Below are 12402 nucleotides of genomic sequence, written 5' to 3'. Positions count from 1 at the left end.
TGAATAAAGCTGTTTTCTGTTACTGTGTAAATTGTTGTTCCTTCATTACTTTTTGTGGCTTTTGTTGTGTTTTTCTGACTTTTTTTTCTATCATTTTTTTGTTATGGTTTTGTCACATTTTTGTGGCCTTTCCGTTGCTTTGTTGTCGTGTTTTTGTTGACTTTTCATCACATTTTTTTGTCACTTTTTATGTTGCTTTTCCGGCACATTTTTTGTTTTGTTTTCATCCTCTTTATTGTCGTTATTTTGATGCTTTTCTTTTTAGCTTTTAGATTCGGGTAAAGCTTGGTTAAGGCGGGACCGGTGCGCCCCTGGCCTTCAGGGAGAGAGAGTGGGCGGCGCCGCGAGACAAAGGCCCTTGTTATTTTGGGAATGATAAAAAAATAAAAAATAAATAAATAAAAAAATAAAAAAAAATAAAAAATAAAAATAAAAATAAAAATAAAAATAAAAATAAAAATAAAAATAAAAATAAAAATAATAATAATAATAATAATAATAATAATAATAATAATAATAAATTAAAACAATCAATGGCAACTCCTTTAGTTGGGCCAGGTCAGGATGAAATAACACCCCAATATACATTTCTTTAGGTGGTTCCTAACCCACCATAAAGATATATGGTGGTCGCATCTATCGCCTTTTACACTTCGGCTAATGGGCTTTCTTAAATGAGAATCCCCGGAGAGGATTCCTACAAACTTTTGGCCCAATCTGGCCCTCGTTTGCCTCCTGGGTTTCCTGGGGGTCCACCAGCGTTCTTCCAGTGTTGACCTTCTATGAACCGCAGAAGAAGAGGAGGAAGCGGAAGTGTCACGGATCCGGCAGCGAGGGACAGCTCAGGACAGGGGCTTCGTGGATTCTTCTCTTCAGATTGGGCTTTAACATCAACAACACGTGCTTTATTCCTGTCCAGACACGTTTATCTTCCCCACTGTGATCTCTAGAGAGGTACGTTTCATATGTTCTGTGCGTTTTAACGGCGATAGTATCCCATTTTGTACCAAAACACGGCTAGCCGTGGCCTAGGTTAGCATGCCGTTGCTAAGGGTTTTAAAAGATCCTGCGTTGTCAAGTGGCTTTTCCGCCCTCTAAACAACTGTTACATTTCACAAACATATGGTGTCATAATGTAGAACGCTACGCTAAATGAGTATTTCATAAGTGGTGTGTTTATCAAAGAGTACATGTTGTGACCGCTCCGAAGCTAATCTGGGATGCTAGCAGAGATTAGCCTCTAACGCAGTTTCCAAGCAGCGGATTAGCCTGGGTTAATTTAACGTTATTAGTTGACAGGTCCTGGACCAGCACCTCCGTGAAAGACTTTAGAATCTGTTTTCACTCATTGTAAACCAGTTACACACCTCTGACAGGAGTCAATCGCATCGTATTGGTCTAAAAATACGCTAGATAAAAGTTGCCAATGAACTATTATGGTTTTATTTTGGACTATAATGGACTATTATGGTTTTGTTTTGAATGAGTGGAAAGCCCCGGCTGATTCGACAACATTTATTTGCATGACGTGTTATGTGGTGATCCTGGTGGAAGGTGGAAAACCTCCAATCAGATTTCTGATTGCAATATGTTATTTTTTATAATAATAATAATAGTGATAATAATAATTTGCTCGGTAAGAACCAAAACATATAAATCGGCTCAGACAAAACGTTTGCAGACTGAGAATTGTAAATCGGATGAAGATTTTGTAATAACATATTGTGGATTTTTGTAATATTGATATAGCCACATCACTTAACGATACATTACAGCTGTTATTTGAATCTATGATCTGAAAAGAAAAAAGAAATCTTGGTTGTATAAATTAATAAATAACTAATTCCCATAAAAACAGCCATTTATATTTTACTAGTCGCGATTATTCATACTTCTATTGTTTATGCAGTCTGCTTAGTACTCTTCTGCTGTTGTCTGTAGGCAATAAAATGAATTTCAGTGTGTTAGTTATAAAAGTCTGTGTGATAAATACAGAGAATATGTGCATTGATCCTGGATTTATAATTGGGCAGCATAATGTATCAGCACATAAACGCAATATCTGGTGACAATATCGATATTGTGAGAAGCCACAATGTTTATTATCTAATCATCTAACGCAGCCTTTAAACAAAAATGCGTGATGACTTACACATGTGCAAAAGTTCAGTTTTAGTCTCGATTTTCCTAGTTTGCCTTCAGGGTCTTAAAAAGTGTTTTCAAAATTAGGATAAGTGAGAAAATACAAAAATGCGCAGTGCTGGGAGAAATAGAGAAAGAGAATATACTGCAAGTAACTGTTGCATATGTGGAACAAAAATCAATTGTCAAGAAAGGTTAATAAGAAAAGTTGTACTGACCAAAACATTGCTAAAAAATCATCCTGATGTGCATTACCTTTGTATCAATATTAAAAGTAAATGATGAGCATTTTAGTATAATTTCAATGGATTTAAAATAAACATGCTTGAGAATTTTGTTGATTTTTTTTTTTCATTTGTTGTTCTATTTAAATATTCAAATACAAAAACCCAAACAAAGACAAACATGTTAAATTTGTAAAAGTTACAATACATTTGACAAAGTACAGTAGACAAAAGCGTTGACTGGACGTACAAAACAGCACTTCAGCACAGTGCACACCCCCAAAAAATAATAAAGGAAACAAAATGAGGATGTTCAACTTTTTTTACTTATTATAGAAAAACAACCATTATTAAGGATGCCCTCCCGCTTGTCTGTCCAAAGCGATCTCAAGAAGCAAAAGCAAAACTTGCATTATTTTCTGCTGCAGGGATTATTTTCCCTTTGCATTTCAGGTGCCGTGGCTCATGCTTTTGCCATGAAAACAAACAGCGCTGTGTGATGATGTCATCAGGCCGCGCTGCTCAGTTTGCTTGCGCAGGTGTGAGGGCTGGCCAGCAGGGGGCAGGTGTGAAGCAGAGACCTCTCCTTAATCGAGGCAAACTTGAATCATCTGTACTTTTATGACTGTTTAGAAAACAGAAAATATTCAGCATCGTTTTTTGATTAAAAAAAAAGTATCTTTAGTTCATTTACTTATTAAAGGCAACGACTAAAGTAATTGTGATTATTATTTTTTCATTAATCGAGCAGCCCTACAGTAAAGCATATGCACTTAAAGTACTTTGAGCTTTGCATATAATCTTTTATATTTTATTCTCTAATGTATAAAGTCCTTTTTGCTTGCTTGTTATAATTATATTCTTAAAATGCAATATTTTATCAGGCGCTCAGCCGTGAGGTCTTCACATTTTTAAAGGAAGTTGCTCGATTATTGAAAAAATAATAATCACGATTATTTTTTGTCATAATTGAAATCACGATTATTCAAACGATTATTTGTTGCCTTTAAAAAAATCCATCAAAAAAGTGACAAAAATCCATCAAAAAAGTGACAAAAATCCATCAAAAAAGTGACAAAAATCCAAAAATTAAAAATTAGAAAAAAAAATGTGGGAAAAAAATTGAAAGAAAAAATATATTTGAAGAAAAAAAAAAATTGAGAAAAAAAATTATAATCGTTTTTTTGCGATTATGCTAATTTTGTAATTGTTTACTGTTGTAATCGAAATCGTAATCGAATTTCGATTAATTGCACAGCCCTAAAGGAAGTTTAAAAAAAACGTCTTGATAAGGTATTACATTTGACTTTGGGATATTTGCAGATACCCTGGACTTGTTTTGGGCCCGATTTAGTGTTGTGTTGTTGTGCGGACACAGTTTTAGGAAAAAAAACTGCTTACTCTTCTATGTCTTATCAAGTGTTTTAAAAATACTATATATCCATTGGGTGTTATCCACATAACTGCTCACTGTGTAGTTTACACCTCTAGCATAGCATCTCCTTGGACATTACTGAGCCTGCTCGACATGCGGCCCTACACGAGCCGTTCGGGAGACTCTTCCGTGGATTGTTTTGTTGCTGATGAGCTGCTTGTTTTGTGTGGTCAGATGAACAACAGCGGGAACAAGCGCGCTCCCACCACAGCCACTCAGAGACTGAAGCAGGATTATCTCCGGATCAAGAAAGACCCAGTGCCTTACATCTGCGCCGAGCCACTGCCCTCCAACATACTTGAATGGTCTGTACCTTAAACATGATGTCTTCTCATTTTGTTGGAAAGATAGTTGTAATGCATAGAGATGGGAATCTAAAAAGGAGCTTAATGCTTGTTCCATATCAGAACTTTTAAAAATATCTCTAAAATGTTTTATGCTTATCCTAGAAGTGTGTGATCCTCATCAAGAAACAGTGTAATACGTCCTACCCAGAAAAACATTGAATTTTTTGAGTTATTAAACAATTACAGAGTCAGACCACTATGCTCTGGTTTAAAGCAGTACTAAGTAACGTGTTAACCTTAATAAATCCTTCCCGTAGTCCCTGTGGGGGTGATACAAGTGTTTATGGGATGATTGGAGGGTCTTTCATCTCCCCCTGGTGTCTCTGGACAGAAAACCATGTTTGCAACTTGACTGCCACCGGTCCGGAGAAAGCAATACACACGAATGGAATCACGAAGAAGAAGCTAACATGCTAACGGTCAAAGCTAACTGCGGGCTAATGTCACTTTAAACAGTATTTACAGCCAAGTTTGAGTGAAAAAAAATATTTCCATTGTATAATTGGATGCACAGTAACCCTCTCTCCCTTCGCCTTTCCTGTCAGCGTAGTATTTACTCTCCAAAACAATTAATAAGTTAAAAAATCGTAGCTTGCTACGACACCTGCAGTTGCGCTTATGGCCTCTGGGGGAAGAGTTACTTAATACTGCTTTAAACAGTTTTTTAATACCGTAATTTCTGGACTCTAAGGCGCCACTTTTTTCTTACACTTTGAACCTTGCGTCTCATATAACGATCGATTTGTAGATTTTTATGGTCATATTCAATGTTGTGTCGTGTTATCAATAACAATGCACCTGGGTCCCAGAACACATGGCTATTTCTAATGAAATGCACAGAGAAGTCCTGTATTTCCAGGGCTTAAGCACATTCAACTGCATTTATTATATATAGATACAGACGGCATCTCTGGAATCGCCCATATATGGTCATTTTTAAAAACAGTTAAGGGGGAAAACTTTTGAAAAAATGTATATTTTCTCTAATTATTCAAAAACTACTTTAATAAATGCTGAATTATGAATATAGTTTCTACTAAATAATGATACAAAGACATGGGGAGGAGCAAAGTGGTTCAACAGCCCATAAATACATGAATAACGGAGAATGCTAGCTTGATGCTACATGTTAGCATCGGGCTAATGCTTACGGTTAGCTCGCACTAGCTACAACTGCCGTTTTTTCACTTCTACTGAACAATCTGCTGTGAGAAAATATCCATATGGGCCCGATTTACACTTGACTTTATTTATGTGATAAATAAGTTGATATTCCACCAGAAAATGGCTAAAAGAGTGAAAATTGTGTTTCTCTAAAGATTCTATTTTCCCCCTCGGCGAAGCCACGCCCGCTTCTATGACAAGATGCCGTCTGTATCTATTTAAAAAAAAAACACACAATTGTTTTAAACGTCTTTACTCTCACCTGAACCGAGCACATTTTCTCCTGTTTGGCATTACCCAAATCTAAAAGCTTCAACGACAAAAAAAGCATCAAAATAGCCACGGAAACGAGGATGAGAACACAACAAAAACGTGGTAAACGTGCTACAAAAAAGCAACAAAAATGCGACAATGAAGTGACAAAAACGTGATGAAAACGCAAAAAAAATCCACCATCCATTTTCTCCAGTTCGACTTGATCCAAATCTAAAAGCTTCTTGACCGAAGAGGGACAATATAACGCCTCAATTGAAAGCTAAGACCTACAAAAGTAATCATACCTTTGTTGTCACATTTTTCTGTTGCTTTTTTGTTATGTTTTTGTGACTTTTTGTGTTCTCATTGAGCTCCTAAAGGAATGTTTTGTACATTTAGGAAGTTCTTCTCAGATGGAAATATCCGTGGAATATTGTCCGTGCATGTCTCATATCGATGTGTGTGATTTTCCATTCTGGCGACACAATGTCTGAATCATTTTTGAACCTGTCCTCCTCCTCATTTTGACTGTAGCTTTCTGGTCCTGTCTCCTCAGGCACTATGTCGTCAGAGGCCCAGAGAAAACGCCGTATGAAGGTACACCTCCCTCAGTCTGTTTAAGCAGGGGCTCCTCCACGACCCCGAAACTGACCACACAAACAAACCCAGGACTCACCGCCTCTTTCTACTACTTAAGGACAGCAGACGTGATTTGAATCAAGTGTATGCGGGAAGTAGGGTTTAAAAGGGACGGAAAATTCACAGTAAAGTTTCAGACATTTTCCAGAAACTTTCAATGGGAACTTTTAGCTTGGAAACTTTGGGGGGAAAATGCTTTAATACATGTCCCATCCATCCATCCATCAGTCCTACATCTGGGGTAGGCAACGTCAGGCCCGGGAGCCAAATCCGGCCCTCCAGCACAGAACCTCTGGCCCTCAAGATGATTTTGAGCAACACTATTACACAAATCGGAGTACTTTTAACATTATTAGAGTTAAATGGGAGAAAAACGGTAGAAATACTGTCAATACACCCAATTAGGTCATATGTTATGTACAACACTGGTATTTGAAAGAAAGAATAATCAAAGAATAATCGTTTTAAGGAGGAAATGACATAAATCTACTTGTATTAAGAGATTAAATCTAAGGTTTGAGTAGATTTGAGCTTTATTCCCATGCTCTTGTACTTTGTAATATGTTCTTTTGTACTATTGTTGTGATATATAATTTTTTGTTGTAATGTTTTGGGGGTGGGCGTTTATAAGCTTTTGCTTTGGCCCACTCATTTTGAGCAGAATTTCAACTGCTCAAATAAACTAAACTTGGTTTTAGATGAGATAAAACCTCTAGCAGTAGTTATTCTCTTAATTCAGATTATTTGTCTGATTCCAAGTGGGTTTTATTCTTGTTCCATTGGCGCTTGCGTTTGTATCTTGGATTAGTTCAAACCGACTCAAATTCAACATATTATTCAAGCATTTTTAAGTCATTTATCTCATGATGGTCATTTTTCCAGTGTTGTGCTTTACTTTGGGACGGAGAATTTTCAGTTAATGTAACAGTTAATTGTGTACACAATAATGTCCATTGTTCAGCAAGACCCCCTTGAAAGGAAGAATGTGCTAACCTTATGCACTATTGTATTTTTGGCACAGTAAAACTCCACCTCTCTCTGACATACTTTTGCTCTGGCCCATTGTTTGTGTGCATAGCTTTTAAAACATGTGGAAACCTGTTTCCAACGAAGTGTCTAAATGTCGTTTCGATTTTGATTCCAGCTTATCTGACTCACCTCTCTTGTATCTGTGTGTGTGCGTGTGTGGCAGGAGGATACTATCACGGAAAACTCATCTTCCCCCGAGAGTTCCCCTTTAAGCCCCCGAGTATCTACATGATCACGCCCAACGGAAGGTTCAAATGCAACACCAGGTGAGGGGCGCAGGGAAAGATGATCCTTCATTGATCTCACTGTGGAGAAATGCACTTGGTACATACGGCTCTCAGTAAGATCACCCAGTTTGTGCTCAATGGACAGGAAATGTTTAAATAGTAAAAAGCGGTATCTTGATTTGTCGATGTATGTTTGTGACATAAGCCTGGCAGGAGCAGCAGTTCTGACTGAGAGCACTTTTGCATTTCTTTTACATGCAAACAGATATAGCGTATACACATGGCCCTAGCAAGGCGGATCAAAAATGCTAGATTAGGTACTTAATCCCTGATATCTGTCCATTACAAATGCACTTCAGGTATATATCTCCTTTTCAAACGGAGCAGAAGCAGTGAACTAAAATCATGGTAACCCCGGAACCACATTGATTGGTTGAATAGGCGGCTATAATCTGCCCATATACTTGTATTCTTTTTCGTTCCTAGCACACTCTGTAAAATAAACCACCGGAGAACACAAACAAAAGCATTTGGGCGCCAGTGTTGACGAACGCTCCAGTGATCCGTGCACTAACTTTTTGTACTTGAAAGCTAATATTAGTCTAAGGACCAGACTTGCTAGTTCAACGGTGGATTTCTATTGAAACCTTTTGAATAGTTAAAGAGGAAGTAAACACTTAACTGTTTTCTGCTGATGAACTGTATGACCTTTAAATGTGTTAGTCTACTGTTCCTCGTCCAATTTTAGTCATTTTAATGTAAACAAATGTAATTTGCGTGGGTAACAGAGGCAAGGCACGTTTATTTGTTGGGCACAGTTCATACACAAGGGAATTCAAAGTGCGTCACAGAAAGCAGATCAAGTCAAGCCATAAAACATCAACATAAAAGTGAATTCATTACAGTAAAAAGTGCAGATAAAATGCTTTTTGTCATATACATGGGTAAAAAGAACTGTTTTTGGGTCTAATTCCTGACTGACCTAAGTAAAACTCCCTGTTGTTGTTTCCAGGTTGTGTTTGTCGATCACAGATTTCCACCCAGACACGTGGAACCCCGCCTGGTCTGTGTCCACCATCCTGACCGGGCTTCTCAGCTTCATGGTGGAGAAGGGCCCGACTCTGGGCAGCATCGAGACCTCCGACTTTACAGTGAGTGTCATCCAGATCTGCAAGGACCACAAATAGTTTGAAACTACCCCTAGTTTGCTACAAAATGTGTTCTGAAATGTGTGAGATGTATTATGACAAATGTTAATGCTGTACTTTTTTCTAAAGTTGAGCTGTTCGAACAAAGTCATATAATGTGTCTTTATTTCCAGAAACGACAGCTGTCTGCGCAGAGTCTGGCCTTTAACCTCAAGGACAAGGTCTTCTGTGAGCTCTTCCCAGATGTAGTCGATGTGAGTTCAATCATTTCCTCTATTGAAACATGCTCTTAACTCATTTGAGTGGCTCGCCCTCGCACCTTACAACAGGAAGTTTGATTAGTGGATCAAGGGGTGCCTTTCTTTGAGGAGTTTGCTTGTTTTTGGATGCTATTGTTTCTCCCATCAAACATGCACAGTCGGCTGTTTGGAAATACGGGGAAATTAATTGTCAAAAAGCATTAAAAGATATTTTTTTGCGTTTTGAGATGCAAGTTCAAAAGCTAATAGACTAATATTAACAGTAATATGAGCAAATCTGGTCCATAGACTAATATTAGCATTGAAGCTAAAACTATGTTAACTCCGCATAGGAATACAACACTGAGCTAACTCCCCATAGGAATACAATGCTGCGCTAACTCCCCATAGGAATACAATGCTGCGCTAACTCCCCATAGGAATATAACGCTACACTAACTCCCCATAGGAATACAATGCTGCGCCAACTCCCCATAGGAATATAACGCTACGCTAACTCCCCATAGGAATACAACACTACGCTAACTCCCCATAGGAATACAATGCTGCGCTAACTCCCCATAGTAATACAACGCTGCGCCAACTCCCCATAGGAATATAACGCTACGCTAACTCCCCATAGGAATACAACGCTGCGCTAACTCCCCATAGTAATACAACGCTGAGCTAACTCCCCATAGGAATATAGCGCTGAGCTCACTCTCCATAGGAATATAACACTGAGCTAACTCTCTATAGGAATATAACACTGAGCTAAGTCTCCATAGGAATACAACACTGGAAAGGAAGCGGTTCTGACCACAGGAAGTTAGCTGGAACTAGCATATTTAACCACTCTCTCGTCTTTAGGAGATGAAGCAAAAGCAGAAGGCCCAGGAGGAGCTGACTGCGCGGACCCAGCCCCTTCCCCTCCCCGACGTCGTTCCAGACGGAGACCCCCAACAGGCACACTACCTCCCCGCCCTCAACGGAGCAGCAGCGCCCCCTCTGCCCGGAGGACCAAACAACAACATCCACCAACACGCCCTGCACAATAACCAGGCCAACCGGAACCACGGACTGCTTGGGGGCGCCCTGGCCAACCTCTTCGTAATCGTAGGCTTCGCCGCGTTCGCGTACACGGTCAAGTACGTCCTGAGGAGCATAGCGCAGGAGTGAGCGGGCGAGCCTGCGAGCGGACTCCAAAGATGAATTAAATGAGAAAAAAATAAACAGTTTGAATGACCCTCCTTCAGAATCTCCACACGGACTTTGGGAAACTTTTATCGAAAGCGATCGGAGGAAGGAGGGAGTGGCGAGGCTCAAACAGTTGGGATAAGACTCGCAATCGGTCGATTTGTAGTCATTCAAAAGTGGCCTAAAGCAGAACGCAGTAACTTACGTCGGTCTCTTTGTAGTTCTTTGCTGTGTTTTCCAGTGCACACAAAACCATCTTGGAAAAAAAAATAATTGTGACTTTTTGGACGAATATTACACTTGACTCAATTTGCGGTTTATTTGAGATATCCTTGTACATTTGAAGAGGAGACTGAAATATGAACAGTCTAAATTGAAACTCACATGCATTTCAGAACAGCTTGTCTAAACTACAGGGTTAGCCGGACCCCGGGGCTTTATAAATATTTATCTATTGCGACCATTTAAATTGCGCCTTTGATTGTAATTAAATTTGCAGCACTTATTTGCCGCTCGCATTTCCGATTAAAGACAGATGTACACTGCTTTTTCTTTTTTTTATTTGTTTCATAGGCTGTGTATATTTGGGTTAGCGGTGAGGTCGGCGTCACTCGCTAGCGCCGCTTACTTGAAAATGATTGAAAAGAGTAAGCCAGATGTTGGGTCGTCAAAATTGATTGATCAAATATAGTATCTAAACTAAATACTCGCTTGCAAATATGTTCTAAATGTAGTGTCAAATGTCTGAGCTGCCACCCAAACGAATCTCTATCTCTCACACATCCTCATTGTTCACATGAGTTAATTATGATTGATTTGATTTGTGTTGAGAAGTTACTTGGCCGGACCGACCACAAAAACGCTGTGCTAATTTCCCCCTTTTTTTCATAAATAAGATTTCAACACAGGGTTGAGGAATCATGTTTACTTTGGTCGTTTCTTCTTTTGTTATAATGCTTCGGTTTGTGTTTCCCGCATGTGTAGAACTTGTGCAAATCGCTTGTACAAAACGACCATGGGACCAGTTTTCAGTTGTTCTGCAGTCCAACTCTTCTTAGCATACCATTAGCTAAAATGGTAACTCCAGTTTTGCTTCGACCACGTTTAATTCCTCTTACTGCCTACCGGGGGCGCTCCAAGCAACATAGATGCAGACGGCAACGCATCATACAAGAGGGCGTGGCCTCGTCGAGGGGGAAGAAAAGCTCTCATTGGAATCACATTTTTTCACTCTTTTTTTTTAGCCGTTTTCTGGCAGACTATAAACATATTTATCACACACAAATAAAGTCGAGCCAAAATCAGGTCCCTATGGGTGCCTTATCGCACCAAATTGTTCAGTAGAAGTGAAAAACGGCACTCGTGATCATCGCTTTGCTAACGCTAGCATATAGATACAGACGGCATCAATGGAATCGGCCATATATGGTCATGTTTGAAAACAGTTAAGGGGGAAAACAATTTTGAAAAAATCTAAACTTTCTCTAATTATTCAAAAACTACTTTAACAAATGCTGAATTATGAATAGAGTTTTCTACTAAATAAAGATACAAAGACATGGGGAGGAGCAAAGTGGTTCAACAGCCCATAAATACATAAAAAACAGGATGCTAACATAATGCTACATGTTAGCATCGGGCTAATGCTAACGGTTAGCTAGCGCTAGCTACAACTGCCATTTTTTCACTTCTACTGAACAATCTGCTGTGAGAAAATATCCATATGGGCCTGATTTACACCTGACTTTATTTGTATGTGATAAATAAGTTGATATTCCACCAGAAAATGGCTAAAAAGAGTGGAAAATTGTGTTTCTCTAAAGATTCTATTTTCCCCCTCAGCGAGGCCACGCCCCCTTCTATGACGAAATGCCGTCTGTATCTATGTTGGCATGCTTCCTGGTTAGCATTGCTGTCTGTTTTTTAAGTATTTATGGGCCGCTTTGAACCACTTTGCTCCTCTCCATGTCTGGTTTTTTTTTCCTCATTTGTTTTCCCCCTCTGGCTGCTTCTGACATAGCCATATATGGGCATTTTCAAAGGTGCCGTTTGTTTCTGTATTAGATCCCAAGAGAGCTGTTCTTACTCAACAAGTGTCTTTCCAGTATTTAATTAGTCTACATGCAATTTTCTGCACAATGGGTCATCTTGCATCGCAGACATACAAAAATCGTGCACTTTACAGCCATCTTACTTTTAGAACATTACCTGGATGGAAATCTTGGATTTTTCAAAATAGGTCTAAACTGGAGGTCAACTAATACTCTATATCGGGCCGATATTTTGGGATTTTATAATATCGGCTGATCTAGCGCCGAAAACCGTCTGGTAGAGACTTCCTGTTTTGGAAAGGGCT

At 39.1% G+C, this 12402-nt stretch overlaps 1 protein-coding gene across 1 annotated transcript; it reads left to right on the top strand.

The window, feature by feature from the left end:
- The first annotated feature begins 796 nt into the window (after positions 1–796).
- On the top strand, positions 797–10338 carry ube2j2 (ubiquitin-conjugating enzyme E2, J2). Its single transcript, XM_079582226.1, has 7 exons — positions 797–954; positions 3976–4106; positions 6124–6164; positions 7399–7501; positions 8475–8613; positions 8784–8864; positions 9720–10338. The coding sequence occupies exons 2-7, from the start codon at positions 3976–3978 to the stop codon at positions 10026–10028; spliced, it is 804 nt and encodes a 267-aa protein (XP_079438352.1). The 5' UTR covers positions 797–954; the 3' UTR covers positions 10029–10338.
- The last annotated feature ends 2064 nt before the right edge of the window (positions 10339–12402 follow it).

Source organism: Gobius niger (genome assembly GCF_951799975.1).
Source record: "Gobius niger genome assembly, chromosome: 24".
NCBI lineage: Eukaryota > Metazoa > Chordata > Actinopteri > Gobiiformes > Gobiidae > Gobius > Gobius niger.
Note: the sequence above shows the minus strand (reverse complement) of the source record. Positions and strands in the feature narration are given on the sequence as shown.